This window comes from Mytilus edulis, chromosome 4 (assembly GCF_963676685.1).
Source record: "Mytilus edulis chromosome 4, xbMytEdul2.2, whole genome shotgun sequence".
Classification (NCBI taxonomy): Eukaryota; Metazoa; Mollusca; class Bivalvia; order Mytilida; family Mytilidae; genus Mytilus; species Mytilus edulis.
Genome location: NC_092347.1, coordinates 63,194,106 through 63,214,052, shown reverse-complemented (window position 1 = coordinate 63,214,052; position 19,947 = coordinate 63,194,106). Strand labels below are relative to the sequence as shown.

Here is a 19,947-nt window from a genome sequence, read left to right as displayed (position 1 = left end):
GATGCAGCACTCTAGATTACCACAAATGTACAACATGTATCTGAATTATCATGTTTTATTTGCACTCTATATACTGCAGGGTGTGTTACTTGTGCTGTGTGGATGCAGTTGCATGTGGCCCCTGTGCCTGAAGTGTATGCCCTTATATTTTTACAATTAGGGGTTTTTTGCTTGTGAGAGAGCTGTCTACATATTCCATTATCATGATTAATGTTCTATTTCATTTATGGTATTTTTCTGTGTCATTTGGTCTCTTTTGGAGAGTTGTCTCATTGGCAATCATACCACATCTTCTTTTTCATATCTCTCATATGTTGACATTTACATCATTTTCTGTATCATCTCATTTAATTCTAAAAAGAGTTTTCAATAGATCTACATTATAAACAGGGATTATCATGGCCAAATAATTAATATAAACATAAAGCTTTTAAATATATTTATTGAATTTAATAACAGACATTTATTGCACCATCCCTTGCTTAACATTCAAACTCATTCAACAACACACACACACTATCTAATGTGCACAAGAAAACAATGAATAATCAAATAATAAAATTCACAAATAAATAATTGTTCAATGTAAGTACTTTATGCATAAAACAAAAATCCTCACTTTGGAATGATCAGTAAACGAAGTAGAGCCAGTAACCCCAATAAATAACCCTGAAAAGATGTTTTTTTTTAAATAAATTATTTGAGTAAATCTTATGTGCATGCATTACTAAATTTATTATTATTTTTAAAAGTGGAATGAGAATGGTTGTATAGCTGCTTCATATTTATAAATATCTTAGCCTGAAATTGGAAGGAGTCCATTTTAGACCCTTTTTCTACTTATTTTCATGACTTCATATGTGATGTGCCACTCTTCACCTATTAAAATTTAGGGTGAAAAGTAAAAATTATGGTATATGAAGAAAATTGCAGCAAAAATATTTGTTGGCAAAGGGTGGCGACACTGTTGAAAAGAGGAACGAAAGATACCAGAGGGACAGTTATACTCATAGATAGAAAATAAACTGACAAGGTCATGGCTTAAAAATATTTTGCCAGAAAATCAGGTTTCACAGGAATTGGCCTACACTTAAGACATCATAAAATAAATCATTAAAGATGCAATTGGTGAAAAAATAATCCAATTGAAAGAATTAGACATTTTAAAACATGTTTTCATCAAATTTCCATAACAACACCACAGATTCAATATTTTTGATTTTAAGGGCCGAATAATCCTGCCATTCCATCTTGATCATTGTGATGAAAAGGAAAAGTATGCTTGAACCTTGATGACCTTCAGGTTTAAAGTTTTAAAAAAAATATAAAATCAATTCAGTATTAATGCTAAGAAATACTTTTCCTTTGAAGTCAACTGATTACTTAAAATAGTTTCAGATGAAATTAAAATTCCAACAGTAATGCACTATAAATATTTATACTGAAAAAGTACAACCAAACGTTAGATATACATGGACCTATTTTTATGATATATGATCTTGAAGTGATACTTATAGATCAAAATGATTTCTTGGCAAAATTCTCTTACAAATTCGATACAGGACTTACATTTTGTAGGGCATTTGTTCTAGACCTAAATCTGAATAATCAAACATAAGGTAGTTTAGTACATATCGATGCTATAAATAAATAACATCCATCTCAGCGAACAGTATTTACTGCAATTATCACAAAATGTTCGAATAGATTTCAAGCAATAACATCATCTAATAAATACTCCTATACTTTTCAACGATGTCATTTTAATCTATTTTATAAAATCTGATTTTGTTCCTGAAATTGTAAATGATATGCATTGTTTTAGTTGTAATTAGTTCATCTTCTGTGATATCTTGGTCCTACATTACTTGAACTCTGACCTTGAACAGCTTGTGTGACTTCATCAAGAAAACTGAAAAGACAAAGTAATGAAAATGTATCTACCAGTATTCCTGATATCTAATACACATCTACATTATATAACCTTATCTATGCACATGTACATTCATGTGTATTTGTTTATTTATTTTAATATAGTCCAAATTGGACATTTATCTAATATGATAAATTTAGAGGTTGAAGTTGTAACTTTATATCTTGTTCAAATTTCAAAAGCGAGAAAGTATTTTTCTGTATATTAAACTAGTTTATAATCATTCAAATCTTTATTTCCATGCAGCTTACCCACCCTCCCATGTATAACTATTTATATGGAGAATGTGTATATTTTTTTGTATACTACTGACTGTTTCTGTTTTGTCTATGTAGATATTTCAACAAGGCAGCAACTAGTGCATATTTAATAACTGCATTTTTCTTTATATTTTTTATTTAATAAAGATGCACAACTGGTGAACTGATCTCAAAATGATATACAGTTGTATTTCCATTTATTTGCCTAAGTGTTGTGTATAAGGATTAAATAATTTATGTTTAGTTGAGGAACAAATGAGAACATAAAGATGGAATGATGTTATAAATAACATATCTGACAACAGATATCACACAATTCAACGTTTCAGAATCTAATGCATTCTGGGTAATATTTTCAAAAGCGTACACTAAATTGTTGTGATTGGTTTGAAACATAATTAACGATGGAAATTCAACCAATGAAGGACATTGTTTTCATTTTGATGTACAAACAATGAGATTACCCATAGTCATCTAGATTAAGAAAAGGTGAATTGTGCGACAATTCTTGTGTAATAGAACTTACAGTTACTTAAAAAGGTTGTGTATCTTAAGGATGTACTTAGGTGAGGTTTTAGAATTTGTGTCAAATGTTCGGACTCCTTGGTGTTTTTCCATACAACACAATGTAAAATATTTTGCCCCATAACACCGATTTATTTTTTCATATAAGATTTAATACCTCATGAAAGGTCATTTACCAAAATTTTAGAAGATTCTTAATTTTCCTTCTTTTGTTTTGAGACCCGATAATACTAATGCAAACATAAGGTAAAAGTCTGAGTCAGTCTTTTGCCGCCATATTTTAAATCTCAAATATCTCCAAAAGGAGGTCCATGACCTATAAATATTTTAGCTCATATTTATCCTTAATTGATGCTCTTCCAGGTTAAAGTATCAATTTTAACTTCTTAATTTATTGATTTTCACCTAACCTCACCTATTAAAGTACACCCTTAAATTGAAAACATGACAAAATGATGTACATCTTTGAATAAAGCTTTTCTGTTTATGTGTCTTTTTCTATACACTTAAAAATTGTTTAAACATCATTTCAATGAAAGAAACTTTTTACGTAAGAAAATGCATACTATATCATTGGGTTCTATATTAAATTTAACATAATCAGGTCTGAAATATGCATTCCAACATCTGAAAGTAAAAACTAGAAAAGTTATAGCAGCCTGATTTACTACTAATATTTTACCTCTTGAAATTATGAACAGTTGTGCCCCCAATTATGATACGAATCCCTGGACTACTCCTGTTAAGAGTATGTATAGCTAAAGCTTCTTCAAACGTTGTTCCACCAATTACAAAAACAATTATATCTTGTGGTCTGAAATAGAATAAAGTTTTGAAATTTTTTATTTTGCAGTTTTACAATTTGTGAAAAATTTAATCTCACTTGGTACTATGAAAATTTAAACACATCTGTAAAAATATTTTAGCTTTAAAACAAGCTATGTACAGAAAAACGGATGACAAATCTACCATTATTGAATACTGGAAATAAATTGTGCATTCTGACCCAGTTGATAGGCACTGATTTTCAAATATATCCAAGACATTGCTGATATAAACCTATGTACACATGAAAGCACTTGCTATTCATTTTTTCCATAGAATTTACATTTCTAAGGGAAATATTTTTTTATTTATTTTTTAGATCTTTGCTAAATTCACAGTAACTAAGGGACACTTTTGTTAATAAATAAGCATAGAGGAATTGTATTGCTCCAAATATTCTTTGACAGTAAAAAGTAAACACTTTAATATAATTTACTGCATAAATGTCCTTCAGAGTAAGGGTGGTGCTCCTTTTTTTGTTTGTGCAAAATATATGACTCAAAAAGTCAAGACTTGTGTAAATTGACAATTCTACTTCATGACTCTGCATAGTCAATTATAAAGGAAATATTTCAAACAAAACAGAAGTGATGTATTGTACAAGTACATTGATTAAATTTTATAATTAAATAACATTTAATTCTGCAAATTGGTGAAATTTTTAAATACAGTCGTTTTCAGGGCCATTTTGATACTGAATCATACCTTTTCCTTTCCAGAATAAATAGTCTTTATCCTTCATAGATTTTTTTTTTTGTATTTTATAAATGAAGAATTTGTTTGCATATTGATTTATTCACACAAATGTTTACATTTTCTTATTTCAAAGCAGATACAATGTATATCAATTGTCTTCTCCATTTTACCCCTAAACAGTCAAAAACATTTATAACATAAATTTTACCTGTCTTTCAGCTGACTGACTCCTAAGTAGGGATAAGCTCCTTCTTTTAGTTTGCCCTTTATCAATTGGTCTAACAAGCTGTATAACAAAGGTTTATGTTGTGTATAAACATTCTCCACACCCTGCAAAATGGTAACAGATTTTTTAAAGACTGAACTGAATATCTTAACATTAACATATCCTTACTATAAGATAATGTTTGTAATATAGGAAAGAAGGAATAAGAACAAAAACAACTGTTTATCATAACAATTTATATGCATAGTGCTAAAGGTTAGATATACAAATTAATATTTTGTTACTACCCTCCATTCTCTCTGAAACAGTCTTTACACATACAATAATCTTGTATTTCTTGCATTTTAAACTTTATGGTTGTTTTTGTAGATTTAATGTTTATATGTCAGCGTTTTTTGCTGGAAAGTAAAATCTTATTGGATTATTCTGTTATAAAAGATGTTTTTGTGATAAAGTGTCACATTCAGAAGAATATAGGGTCAGTAAATACATGCAGGGTATCTGATAATTTCAATGAAATTCGTGTTTCTCTCATAAAATTGAGAACAGAAATGAAAAATATTTCAAAGGGGCAACAACTTGACCAAAGAACAGACAACATATAGCTTCAAAGATTAATCTCATTTCTCTATCTTAATTAAAGTTTTATAAGAAAAAAATTAAGTCAGTTTAATAAATTCTTTATTGCACTGCAGTTATGGCTAAACAGACCATTGTGAAAGTTTCATATGTATAAAATGTGTTGCTTTTACATGTAAAATAGTCTCTTTCTTAAATAATATCATATTTTCTAATATTTATGTGTTTTACCTTAACACCTTTAAAAAATTTCTTTGTTAAAGAAACAATGTCCTGGTTACCAAACAAATCACTTCCTCTGGACTTCTTCCCTCCATAATCTAACACAGCATGAACCATCTACAAAAGAAAATTTAACAACCATTTGATTTACGGTATCTTGTGAAAGTTATTGGTAAACTTAATAAAGGTTACCTCCTCCTGGTCAATTCTGGTTACCTTATTGACTGTATATGCAGGTCTTTTTTAAATTATATTAAATAGCTAAAACAAACAATGTTTGAATTCAAAAACTCAAAAGAAAAAGTATTCTGGTAATTATCCTTATGCAAAAGTTTCAAAGTTGACAGACATTGACTGATCAGGTACAGCCAAATAATTTCCATGAAAATGGGATGTGCAAATGCTATTATAATTTCATATCAAATACAATTGATCTACCACTAGTAGTTAAAACTGAACTAATCACAAACTTTTACATGTATACTATTAAGCAAAAGTTTCGAAGACAATAGACCATGACTAAGGAGCTGTCCAATTATTTCTCCATGGCAATGAGATGTGCTAATACAACTGCATACTAAGTTTCATTGAACTACTAGTAGTGCTTCTACTTAAACTGACTTGATCACAAACGTTATGCATTGTTGACTCAACTGTCATTACTCAAACATGATACTGTATTCCCACTTTTTTAAATTCATGTGTTTAGATAAATACTTAAGTTTTTATCCTGCTATACCTAATTTTCTGGCACAAAAAGATGTTGTGATTGATTTTGATTTTTTTTTAAAAACATAACGTACATTGTAAAGGCAGGGCTCACGCTACCAGGCGACTTGGGCGAAGAAGTCGCCTTCCCGGCCGTCACTTCGCTTTCCCCCGACCCCCAAAAGCGAAAACAAGTCGCCCTGTTCTTGACGACAGTCGCTTTCAGTCGCTTCCGTCATCGGACATTTTCAATTTTTACCAAGTTGATGAAACATCAAATTTTTATTGATAATTAAAGAAATTCAGACATAAACGATTCATTATCTTTTGAAAAGAGGTTGAAGCATTGTCTTCGCAGTGTGTAGCAGGTTATTTGATAAAAATACAACTTTTTATCACTTCGTGCATTTCCGCAAGTACCGGTGCTTGTTACTCAAAAACGTACATCAACCTCAATTTCGGCGGCAAAATAAGTTTGTTACTTCATTTAAACGTGATAGAAGTTGCCTCCAGTAAATTTTAATCCATTTATTGCATTAAAAACGTCATGTTCCTTTCCAAATAACTTGTCAAACATCGTTTATTTTTGTAAATTTTCTTGCATTCGTCCGCCATTGACCGATTTCTAATCTCCGGATCTGAACCCGACCAGCTATGACCGCAATCCGTACTTTTACAATAATTACTACGGACGCACGGATGGTACAGCTGACAGAAAAATATTGATACTAAAGGGGAAAATTACGCATTCCACACGCATTAAGAGACTTTTGGTTACATCTAATTGATTGGTGTATATAATTCCTTATATTTTTTATGGATTTTTTCAAACTATTGATTAAAGTTGCTTAACTCTGAGACTGTTATACTAATATCAATATATTATGGCCCAGCTTAATAACTTTTATATTTTTTTTATGAGAAACACTGAATGTCATACACAAGATAATTTTTAATTAAATTGTAATTGATATATTATAATTTCTTTAAATTTTTTAAATATTTTTTATTTTTTTAGTGCTAGATATTTAGTTGGTAGTTTCTCACAAGCTTAAACAACTTTTAATTTCAAATGTTACTTTAATTGTAATTTTTTTACTCAGATATGAATTGAACAGTATAAAAAGAACATTATTTACATATGGCCCTTTATACTATTGTAAAATCCAAACATTGTATCGCACCGTGCGAATGAGCACTTCTCTTTCAAATCTCACCACTTCTCCCTATCAGTTTCAAAAAGAGAAGTCACTTCTCCCTATAATTCTGAAGTAGTGTGAGCCCTGAAAGGTACATGTTATTAATACAGCTTTTTAAATTATAATGTTTACCATTCTGAGTCTGTCACTGACACCCCTCTTCCGCAAAGCATCAACTAATCCTGATACATCATTGTTACTATGGCTTTCATATCTCAGAGCATACAACATAACTAAACGTAACATATCTATATGCTGAATTTTCTCAGAAGCTATTAAAGTTTTGATTCTCTGTAAAAAAAAATTAAATTAAACACTCATAAGGCCACACCAATTTAATTCCTTGTTTGACAAACCCGCCCGCACCTGTTTTTTTCAAAACCAATTTTTTTATTTTTTTTTTATATTCCCACTTCCCGCATCCGTAAATGTAATCATGTCCATTTCCTGCACTGTTTTTTTTTGTTTTTTTGTAAATATTATAAAAATATATCAACATTTATTTTTTAAAATCGCATTCTAACCTGTTTATAACAATTTCAAACCTTTAAGCACCCCATAACACTGTGTAAATATCTGTGGGAATATTTGTTTCAGCATGAAACGTGGGAGTAATCCGATATAAATATATTACAGCAGAAATACCTCTTCAGAACAAAACATTGGTTTCTTTCCCCCTTACTTATATTCCCTATCAAAAAAATTTTGTTGTTAGAATAAAGTACAAAGAACTTCTGAAGGATTTGCCTTCAACTGCAATTATATTGTATGCTGAAACAAAACTATTATACATAGCCGCTGCATGTTTTTGTACCTGGCCTGATTGATTCAGGGCCTGTCGTTCATCAGTTATCGTTTGTAGATGTGGTTCATTGGTATTTTCCCGTTTGGATAATAATTATTATATATAAATTAGATAGTTGGTTTTCCTGTTCGAATTGTGTACACCAATAATTATGGGGTCCCTTAAAGCTTGCTGTTTGGTCTGGATCAAAGCCCTGTGTAAAAGGTCATACTTTGACCTGTGTTTGTTATTATCAGGTTGTGAACAACCCTCCCTCAGACAAGGGGTAATTTTACTGTTGTAAAAAAGAAAATAGAAATACCAAGGATTGGTATAGTGCTACTATACAAAACCTTTGAAAATTAAGATTTTTTTACTCAAAAAGAGGAGAAATACATCATATTTTAAACAATTTTTCTAAAAGAGGGGTCCACTTATTTTGAATAATATCAAATAAACTGTTTATAAAGTAAATGTGTTAACATGGTTTAAGTCCAAGAATATTACAAAATTCTTGGACATGTTTTGACCATTTAATACAAGATAGATATATAGTTCTTTGGGAACACATGAGCCCTTTTGTACTAAAAGATGTTTTTTACAAAGAAATATATTATGACTTTAATATATTGACCCCTCATAAAAGGGATATTTACATTATAACATTAAGCGGTTGTTCCCAACCTGATTATGACTTAATGTAGATGGAGAATTTGCTCATTGTCAGTCACACATACATAGACCAGATTTAATTATACAATTATTTCTTGGTGAACATGGATGCATGGTGAACAGGGAAAAAATACTTCATAAATTAAAGAAATGTCAAAGTACAAGTCATAAATTGAGTTTTAATATTGTCAAAACCTACTATTCTAATGTTTACAAAAAAAAATTATAATCGCTCGCCTTTACTTTTCCAGCTTCGCCTCAAAAATTTTCAAACTAAATATGTTTTTATTAAAATTTTCAAATCGCTCGCTTGCCCAAATTTTTGGAGTCCAAAAATCTGTAGAACAAGAAATTAAATTGGTGTGGCCTAAAAAGAATTTTTCGCAATATTGCATACTAAATTGCATTTTAGTCTAAAATGACAAAATGGCAATAAAAATGCATGCAATAATTTCTACATTTACAGTTTATATCATATTTATTTAGTCTCAGTTTTATTATTTTCAAATATTTGAAACAAATTTTGTAATTAAAAAAAAAGTTAAAAAAAAACAATTAATGTGTTTGAGAAACAAACTTATATCAAATAAATTGTATATGATAAGACATTTCAAAATCAAGCTCAGAATGTTACAGCAAGGTAAATAGGTTTTTGCGTCAGTCTGAATTGTGGATCAGAAATCTCCCATATACGTATCAGAAACTCTATATTCTCCAAAGAAATCTTAGTGACCATATTTCTTTTCAACCCATGTGATTCAACCCATGATTAATCTAGTTCTAAGATTTACCTGTAATATTGCTGAGTGATCTCCTTGACATACTATATCTTGCTCTAGTTCAGAGACTTCTAGTAGATGATGTTTGTTTGTAAGTCTAGATAACTCTCCTACAACTGTTACATGCTTGGATACCGTTCCAGACATTTTCTTAAATTGTGGATATTGTTCTAAAAATTGCTGGAAAATGAAAACCAATACAGGTTAGTTTTGTATATTTTTCTGGCTAAGTGAATATTTCTATAAAACACAATGTACAGACAATTAATTTCCACCACTAATTACTTAAAAAATTCTGAAACACCCACTATCTATGAATCTAAACTCCATTTCTTAATAAAAATATCAAATCTGGAAAAAATATTTAATCTTTGAAAACTGATTCTGTAAATTTCAACTGATTTAAGCCTTTTACAAACATTTACTGTTTAACCCCGCCACATTATTTATGTAAGTGCCTGTCCCAAGTCAGGAGCCTGTAATTCAGTGGTTGTCGTTTGTTTATGTGTTACATAATATTGAGAATGGAAATGGGGAATGTGCCAAAGAGACAACAACCCGACCATAGAAAAAAAACAACAGCAGATATTTGTTTTTCGTTCATTTTTTTACATCAATAAGGCCGTTAGTTTTCTCGTTTGAATTGTTTTACTTTTTCTTATCGGGGCCTTTTATAGCTGACTATGCGGTATGGGCTTTGCTCATCGTTGAAGGTCATACAGCGACCTATAGTTGTTAATGTCTGTGTCATTTTGGTCTTTTGTGGATAGTTGTCTCATTGGCAATCATACCACATCTTCTTTTTTATATTTTTTTTCTTTTTATGAACATTGAGCTTGTTATGACTTTTGATTGATTGAAATTTAATAACAACATCTTTTTTAATCTTTTCGCTATTGTGCATGAAAGGAAAAGCAAACATAACTCATGATGTAGTAAACCAAATCCTTTTTTTTAGAAAACCTCAAATATGACAATTTGCTTTTAAACACCATCCACCTGTATAAATAAATACATTCTAAACAAACCTTCATATCACTGATAGATTCTATTTTTTCATGACTTTTAGATTTAGTTTGGAACTCATCCATTAGGTCTTTAATGTTGTTTCCAATTTCGCCAAAATTACTATACATGTTCTGAAAAGACAAATAAAAAAAAATACATCAAATAAAAAGTTACAAGATTTGACAAAAGTTTTTATTACTTTTGAGTCAATCATACTATAAAAGACTATTTTATCACTTATAAGACCCACAAAGAAGTAGAGTATTGTCATTACTTCGTGGACTATTTTCATCAAGCTTTAGAAAGTGTACTGGTATTCATATTGTGTGGATTCATTTATTTTCCTGGATATCAGTTTTCGTGGATTGAGGAAAATTCATGGATATTTGATTTTGTGGTTTAACAATCTCTGTATATAAAGTTTATATAAAATTTGTTATTCGTTGAACATTTGAATTCATTGTTCTTCTGTACCAACAAAACACACAAAAATTGGTATCCAATGAATAATAATGAATCCACAGCAAACAGATTGTAGAAAATTTTGTTAATGCTAAATATCATTTTGCAAATCTGCAATTTTATGAATACTACAAACTACAGCTAAATCAAAATGAACATGTATAATTAACAATAGTATATACCGGTATGTCATTATACAATGTTTTTGTAAAAAATAATGACATTATTTGGCTATGCATACTGATTGCCAATGAAACAAATATCAACTATAGATCAAATGAAATGAATGTTAGCAATTATAGGCAAACATAAAGATTTTTACACTGTAAATTCAGAAATTATTGCATGCATTTATTATTGCGATATTTTCATTTTAGATCAAAATGCAATGTTAATTTTTGAGATATTGAGAAAAATCCTGTTAAATTCATGTAAAATATCAAAATTACAGGTTAAAATTATTGCTATTATAACCCTGTCGCATTTTTCGCAATAATTAGAAACATCGCAATAATTTCTGAATTTTCAGTAATTAGAAAAACTCATATTGTATATTGCGACCTTATGCTCCACCAGGAGCGAAGAGGATAGGTAGGTATATTGTATATTAAAATGAAAAAATACCAATCAATTTAATTGAGAAAACTAATTGTACTTACATTTGCATAAAATTCATCATGTTCAGGAGACAGAACAACTTCCTGTAGTTCTTTACTTATACCAGGAACATTACTGAGGTTTATTCTGCTATTAGCAATACCTATCAACTCATGTACCATGGCTTGGTATGTCCACTTTAAAAAAAATATCACATATATTCTATTCTATAAACATGATGAATATAGATTCTTCCACTGCATTGAGTGTAATACAATATTTATCCACTCAAGACTGTTAAATTATCAAATTTAAAACTTGAAGCTTGCTGAGTGTTTTAAATATTTAAAATTTAACTGTCGAGAGTGGATAAATATCGTATTACATAAGATTTGGTGGTGGAATCTGTTTCTCTAATGATTTTCAAATAATAAGCAGGCAAAATTTTTCCTTCTTTTTGAGTGATCTGCAAAATAATGTGTTCTTTCTACATGACGTCATCAGACATGGTCGCCTTTTTTCATGCCGTCATAATAGAAAATTCACAGGAAAGCAAGAAAATTCGAAGTCATAATCCGATTTTCACCAATGAAGAACTGAAATCAAAGGAACCACACGTTAATTAAATTTTTTTTATACAATGGGTGCAGAAAGGGATAAATTGACGAAGAATTAGAGAAAACAAATTTAATACATTAAAACAATCTAAAACTTATACTGCAGAATTTTTTTATTAAGTACAGAATAAATATATTCTGTATAAATTATGTTTTTTTTTAAATTATAGGTACATGTATACAATTAAAGTTGTGGTAATTGAAATATTTTAGAAAGATGAATGTAATATGCAGTATTTAGTGGCAATAGGGAAAATTATATGAAATTTTTTTTATTTACAAATATATAAATATTGCCTTTAAGATTAACTTCATATTGATGAAGGGCCTGATGTCTCATCACAATTCACGAGTTGATTTTTTTATCAATCATGATTCACAGAAAATAAATTCCCATGATCAGGGATCATGAAAATATAAAAAAAAAAAATCTGTAGAAAAACGGATCACAATAGCAAAAATGTGCCGAGATCACAAAGAACACAAATAACCCATCAGGCCCCTCATTGATAGTTACATATATACTATTTATGTTTTAATTTTTAGGTGTTACATAAAGTAAGGCTAGCAGCGTACATAAGACACAAAAGTTATTGAAAAGATTTGCATTTCTTTGTTTGTTCTACTTTGCATTTTTTTTGTAAGTCCAAAGTTTTGTTGTTGCTACTTTAATTCTTTAATCTTTAATAATATAAACACATGCTAACAAAGACATGACAAATACCAAGCTGAAAAAGTAAATCAAACTTCATTTGGTTAGAAAAAACATAAAAATATTCCATAAAGCTAATTAGCAATACATACTAAATAAGAAATATTATAGCATTCATGATCATTTTTATCTGATAAAAAACCTTAAGGTGGTAACTAACACTACAGGGAGATAAATCTATAAAATCAGCAAAACGTTTAAAGGAAATATTAAGCTTCTCAATGATAAAAATTAGTGTTTGTCAAAATGTTATATATCCAATAAGATTTTTCAGAAAAAAGTGTGTGGTTCAAGTTTTTTCAAGTTTTATTATTTTTGTTAAAGGTTCAAAATAAATATTTTGTCAAAATTTTATTAAATTAAATAAGCCAAATTAATTTAAGTCAAGGTGTTTGGTACCACCTTCAGTAGATTAAACAGATGTCTTAATCTTTGACTAATGTCTGGTTACCTGATTCAGAATAGGAGTAACAGCATCATCTCTCCTATCAAGTATTAACAATATAGGGGCTACATCGGTCTTCCTGAACTCAAATAATGCTGCTTCTTTATTGATTGTTTGCTGAAATAAAGACAAATTGTTATTTTGATAATCATTGGAATATAATTAGTTATCAAAGGTACCAGGATTATAATTTAGTATGCCAGACGCGCGTTTCGTCTACATAAGACTCATCAGTGACGCTCATATCAAAATAGTTATAACCCAAACAAATACAAAGTTGAAGAGCATTGACGATCCAAAATTCCAAATAAGTTGTGCCAAATACGGCTAAGGTAATCTATGCCTGGGATAAGAACAAAGAGGTATATTAAAAACTAAATGTCAAAGATAACCTGACAACACCAGTACAAAAAACTATAATAATAAAAAGACAAGTCCACAATTCAATACACAGTAAACTAAAGTCTGAGCAACAAGAACCCCACACTAGTAGCACCCTTCATGTTGGTGAATACAAATTTTGTAAATGATCTCACTTGGTGATGGGTATCAATGTATCATAGAGATCTAAGTGTAACACAGGATTAGCAGATTTTTATTAAGCATTACATGTGAAAGTTGAATAATTAAGCATAACTAGTGTCGCTCACCTTGGTCTTTGTGCATATTAAACAAAGGACACAGATAGATTCATGATAAAATTGTGTTTGGTGATGGTGATGTGATTGAAGTTCTTACTTTACTGAACGTTCTTGCTACTTACAATTATCTCTATCTATAATGAACTTGGCCAATTAGTAACAGAGGAAAATATTTTGTAAAAATTTACAAAAATTATGAAAATTGTTAAAAATTGACTATAAAGGGCAATAACTCCTAAAGGGGTCAACTGACCATTTCGGTCATGTTGACTTATTTGTAAATCTTACTTTGCTGAACAATATTGCTGTTTACAGTTTATCTCTATCCATAATAATATTCAAGATAATAACCAAAAACAGCAAAATTTCCTTAAAATTACCAATTCAGGGGCAGCAACCCAACAACGGGTTGTCCGATTCATCTGAAAATTTCAGGGCAGATAGATCTTGACCTGATAAACAATTTTACCCATGTCAGATTTGCTCTAAATGCTTTGGTTTTTAAGTTATAAGTCAAAACCTGCATTTTACCCCTATGTTTTATTTTTAGCCATGGCGGCCATCTTGGTTGGTTGGACGGGTCACCGGACACATTTTTTAAACTAGATACCCCAATGATGATTGTGGCCAAGTTTGGTATAATTTGGCCCAGTAGTTTCAGAGGAGAAGATTTTTGAAAAAGTTAACGACGACTATGGACGACGACAGACGCAAAGTGATGGGAAAAGCTCACGTGGCCCTTTGGGCCAGGTGAGCTAAAAATGGGAAACCAAGTCTGACGGGACACAGGAAATTACATGCGCTATAATGGAAACAAGAAGGAGGATAAGGGATTCTCACTAAACAATAAGACTATGTTTTACATTTGTCATTTTGAGGCCTTTAATAACTTGCTGTGTGGTATGAAATTTGTTCATTTTTGGTGACCATATATTGACCTACAGTTGGTACCTAGAACGACATCTGGTAATTGTGTATCTGGTTGACAGTTGTCTCCTTGGCAATCATACTGAATATTTGTATGTTCAAATAGTTCTGATTTAGACTTACCCTGACACTCTCAGCAAGTCGTCTGGCTGTTTCTGATGAATTCTGGTATCTTATCATTGGACATTTCTTCAGTGACAACAGTACTGATGTTAAACCCTGTGTACTTCTAGCTAGTGAATCTGTTGACCAATTCAGACCCTAAATCATAAATTTTTTTTTTCCAATGATTGACAAGTTTATTTTACCATTGCCTGCAAAAGTTGTATTTGTAAACACAAATCAAATTTTTTATATACCTTTATTTTATCAACCTTTTGATTTTATGTTTATGATAGGAAGATTTCCTAACAACTGTTTTGCAATAATTTACGTTTCAGTATAAGCTGATTCTCATAAATTTTAACTGCATGCAAAGTTTTGAATGTCTACCCCCAAATCTGTGCTTGCTTTTGGGCCACAATTAAAAATATTTTGGCTTGCCCAAACCCTACCCAAAGGTTGAGACAGTGGGTAGGTAGGTAGGCATTTTCTTATTTTTTTTCAAAAAGAGAAATTGAAGTATCGGGTGTTTATTAGTCTTCATGCCTATCTGATTAAAAAAAAAACTTCTTCAAATCAGGACAATAAAAGAATTTGAGTAGGCAGCTTTTTTCTGGGTAGGTAGCATTTGGGCAAACAAACCTATTCTTTTTTATGGCCTTGTCATAAAATTTCATAGTTTTGACATTGAAGCAGGTTCAGCAGTAAATAATTTTCTCAAAACTAACATTTATATAAAAATAAGGAGATGTGGTATGCTTGCCAATAAGACAATATTTCATCTAAGATTTACATTCTTGCTTCTAGCGGACACTTTTTTGTAAATTTTTAATTTGACTAAATCAACTAAATACATCATTTATAATGTTTTTAAATTTACAAACCTGACAACATCCATTAATATTTAAGGTAAATAAATGTGGACTGACAGCAACATAGTCTCCAAAAAATTCCTGCAATACAATAATATAGACATTCTAAGCAAATTTTATCTTCAATGCATGTCTACTAAACATAGTTACATGATTCCAATGACAAAAGTCAGATATAACCAATTGTGTTTTTATACTTTGTGGCATGAACTACTTATGGATGTTTATTTTTGAGGTTTTTAAAAAAATTGCTTGTTCAAGTCTTGTTTATAGGTCCAAATATCAATAAAATTTCATATTTTCCTATATTATTGTCATAATCTGCTCCAAAGGAAAAATTTAAAGAAATTCTAATTAGTAATTGATACCTAATTATCCCACGCCAAACTGATAAAATATTTAAGTAGATATACATGTAACTAATCAAATCTGGTCTACTGTAATAAGTGTTTTTGAATATTTTTTGGTAATATTTTAAATTTTGACAGCCTGACAGTCCAGTACCTACACCAGCAGTATTTTCTTACTTTTTCAACTGAAATATTGTTTGCTTTGAAATATTTAATATTTTGTTTATAACACAATATTGTTGACCTTCTTTACCTGAACTTCCCTCACAACCTCTTGGTCATCTGCCTCGGCTAATACTTTGACATCTTGTTTGCTTATTACATTACTAAAATCTGAAACAATAAAAGTTATTCTATTTTCACTGTCAATAGCTGTAAAATCGTATTTTATAATATGACATTTTTTGTATCAGAACAGTTTAAATTCGATATTGAAAGGAAAAGTGTAAAAAAAAATATCAACATTAATTCATAAATCAAGTTTAATTTGATTGTGTTGTATATATGAACATTTTCAATATTTGAAATATAGCATGTATAAAGTCAATATACAATGTACTGTAGTACATTAAAACATTTTACACTTTGGTAACTTTTCCTATTCTGTTTTTATTATCTTGTTTTGTTTTGTTTGAAAAAAACTTTATAATTCCCCATGATTACATATTACATAAAATGTACATGACTTAGTTATTGGCAATATATCTTGACTTGTTCGTACATTTTGTACATTAATATTACATTTCAATCAAGCTGAAGCTTTGTTATAGTAAGGCTAAATAAAAAGTATGCGTGGTTCCAGTTACATCTGAAAAAAAGTTAGGGTAGGTAGGTAGGGATTTTTTTTTATTTTATGTTTATTTTTTACATTGAGTCTATGGGAGCAACATTCTGACTTTAACAGTGCTTAATGAAAAATGACAATAAAATCTTTAGGGTAGGCTATTTTTAAGCCGAAAAGTAGGGACGGTAGGGTTACTGGAACCACACATATATTTTTATTTGGCCTAATGGTCCAATACAATATCATAATATGGAATTATATATTTGTACTCATGTGTGTCATTTGAATTGGAAAATTATATATTGCTATTATGTATGTGGGTTATTGTTAAACATTTTATTAACATTAAAAATGTTCAGAATTTGTTTTTCTCTATTTACGTTAGAGGTGTAAAGTGTTCATTAGAAAAATGTTAGACAAACTTGACATATTTCTCGTTTATACAATTTTTCAATTTTGTAGTTAAATTAAACCATTTCATTGAATTTAAAGTTAGCCTAGGCAAATATGAATTTATTTATTTTGGCATTTGTTTTCATAAAGTTTGAAAAGGTTATCATGGTTATTATAGGTCTGTATTTTGATAAATATATATTAACCAATTGGCAATTATCTTAATTTAGAACTATTATTTGCATTATTACCTGCACTGAAATTACTTACAAATATAATATAAACCATATTTAGACATTCTTAGCTCTTGTGCTAATAGTTCTACATTTTCTTTGGTTGGTCTAACAAAAGCAATGCATTTCAAATGCTTCATGGTTTCCCTGCCTGCAGAGTCTAATCTTTCAAATAAGTATACTTCTTTCTGTAGGATTTCTGACTGTGCATAAACCATACTGACAATGCTGGTCTGTAAAAATCAAATAAATAAAAGTAGTCATGGTAATTGTGTCCAAATTGGTACTGGTAATGACTTTAATTGAGAGAAACCACAGGCGCCTGAAGATTTCATGTTTAGCGAAACAATGGGGGAAATATTTTATTTCCTCCATTTTTTCGCTATAATTATGAAATCTTCAGGCGACTGTGGAGAAACATTTTAATATACACAACAGCCAGTGTGGATTTTGCTTTTTCCACCTGCCCACCCGTGCCCACTCTAGCTATAATCTCTTTTTTGTAAAAATATTGATTACAAATGCTTATCTGCTTTTTTCAAGTGATTGTACTGATTGTCTTTAGATTAAACAAAAGAAATTGCATGCCCACTCCTACGGGTGGGCAGAGTGGACAAGGTAGAAATTTTGCCCACCCGGTGCCCAATCCCATGGTGGGCCGGTGGACAAAGCAAAATCCACCTTAGCTGTAGTGTACTTTAAGTTTAAGTGTTCTGTATGTGTAAAAGGTGATTTCTGGACAGTCAAATAATAACGAGTTCATTTCATCTTAGTCTAGGATGCTAGGGTTCTTTATTCAACAATGATGTAATCATATAATTATAAACCAAGTTCGACAGTCTAACTAATAATACTAACAATAACGATCTTCATACTTCTACAGTAATGGTAACAGAGATTGCGGTTCACATCAAAATTGGTTCATATAAAGTCATGATGTCCTGTTCCGGAATGAATTCCATCACTATACTAATCCATAGAACTTTTGGAAAGTTCTACTAATCAAACACAATATAAAGTCTATGAGCACAAAGTCTCAGCACAAAGTGCATCAAAACATACGAATATACCAAGATCACAACAAAGACATCAATTCTCCATTAATGTTTTCAGAACAACCACCAAAACTGGGGGCAAGGCTCTATAAACCAATCAGAATACAAGCTTAAGAAAAACTATAAACTCTAATGAACAGTGAGTACTGATAGTAAAATCTGCAAATGAAAGAATATAATTAATGGTGTCTCAGAATAACTTCCTTTTATAATTTTATAGTCGACGCCCGCATATATACCTGCCAAGTTTTCAAAATGCCCATGGGGGTTTTGCGTGCAAGATGGCTGCCATTCTCCTAAAAAACCTTCAAGGGGCCCTTCAAATTCAGTGTCATGTTGTTTTTTGGCTTCTTCATACTTTTATATGCCTCAATTCATTGTAAAAGTAATTGTTTTGTTAAAATTGTGGACACAATTGCTCTTTAAAAATTTCAATTTGGGAGCCTCCATGGGGGAAATTCCCCGCTAATAGTGACAGTTGGCAGGTATGCGCCCGGCAAATAATCTTCAATAATTGAAGGATCGCTGGAAACTTAAAGAAGAAGAAGAACCTATAAAACATATCAAATATATAAATGATTAATATGATAAAAATCCACACTACCACAGTCTGCACCAAAAACTTTTTCAACTACTAGTCCGAAGACCTATATTCTGACATTTTTCTTATTGGTCCAAACAAAGTTTTGCAAAAATTTACTAGTCCGAATGAAATTTTACTAGTCTGGGGCATTGGACTAGTGGTTAACGGTGCAGACTGCTACCACATACATTGACATATGTATTGTCACATTCTTGGTTACTTCATGTAATGCTGCTATCTTATTTAGATTCCAATAAACATTCTATTGTTATATTCATTTGTAATATTACACATGTTATATTTATAACAAAAAAACAGACCATTCTTTGTACATGTTCATGTGAAATTCTGATGCAAAAAATTATCAATAACTATTTGGCGAACTAATAATCATGATAATAATATCAATTTTGTGACATCAGGACCTTCTGGCAGAGGGTTTTCAGAATCTTACTATTGAGACCTATTCATTCCAAATAATGTCAAACTTATTGTTCTTTTAAACGTCATATTTTGTTCCCATCAATCATTTAAAAAAATCCTACTGAATAACACCTGTGATCTGACTACATTTTTTGTTGATTTACTCACAGTGTCTTTATCCATCAGCAAAACTTTCATTCCAGGGCCACTGTCTTCAATCATTTTACTGATATACTGCTTTATAGCTAAAATAACATTCATTTTCACTGTTTATATAGACTTCAATAAAAATGAAATTTTTGACAGTTTTGACAATTTGTACACCGGAAGCTGAA

The 19,947-nt window shown here is 30.3% G+C and overlaps 1 protein-coding gene across 1 annotated transcript; it reads right to left on the bottom strand.

Moving 5' to 3' along the window:
* Positions 1–426: 426 nt before the first annotated feature.
* LOC139520185 (vacuolar protein sorting-associated protein 45-like) lies at positions 427–19,940 on the bottom strand. The gene is made up of 14 exons (XM_071312658.1): positions 19,781–19,940; positions 17,589–17,784; positions 16,395–16,474; positions 15,804–15,872; positions 14,941–15,078; positions 13,256–13,366; positions 11,538–11,672; positions 10,437–10,547; positions 9,421–9,588; positions 7,306–7,464; positions 5,276–5,383; positions 4,448–4,569; positions 3,401–3,532; positions 427–1,912 (listed from the first exon to the last, which is right to left on the bottom strand). Exons 1-14 carry the CDS (start codon positions 19,871–19,873, stop codon positions 1,837–1,839), a joined length of 1,698 nt encoding a protein of 565 aa, XP_071168759.1. The 5' UTR covers positions 19,874–19,940; the 3' UTR covers positions 427–1,836.
* Between the last annotated feature and the right edge of the window lie 7 nt (positions 19,941–19,947).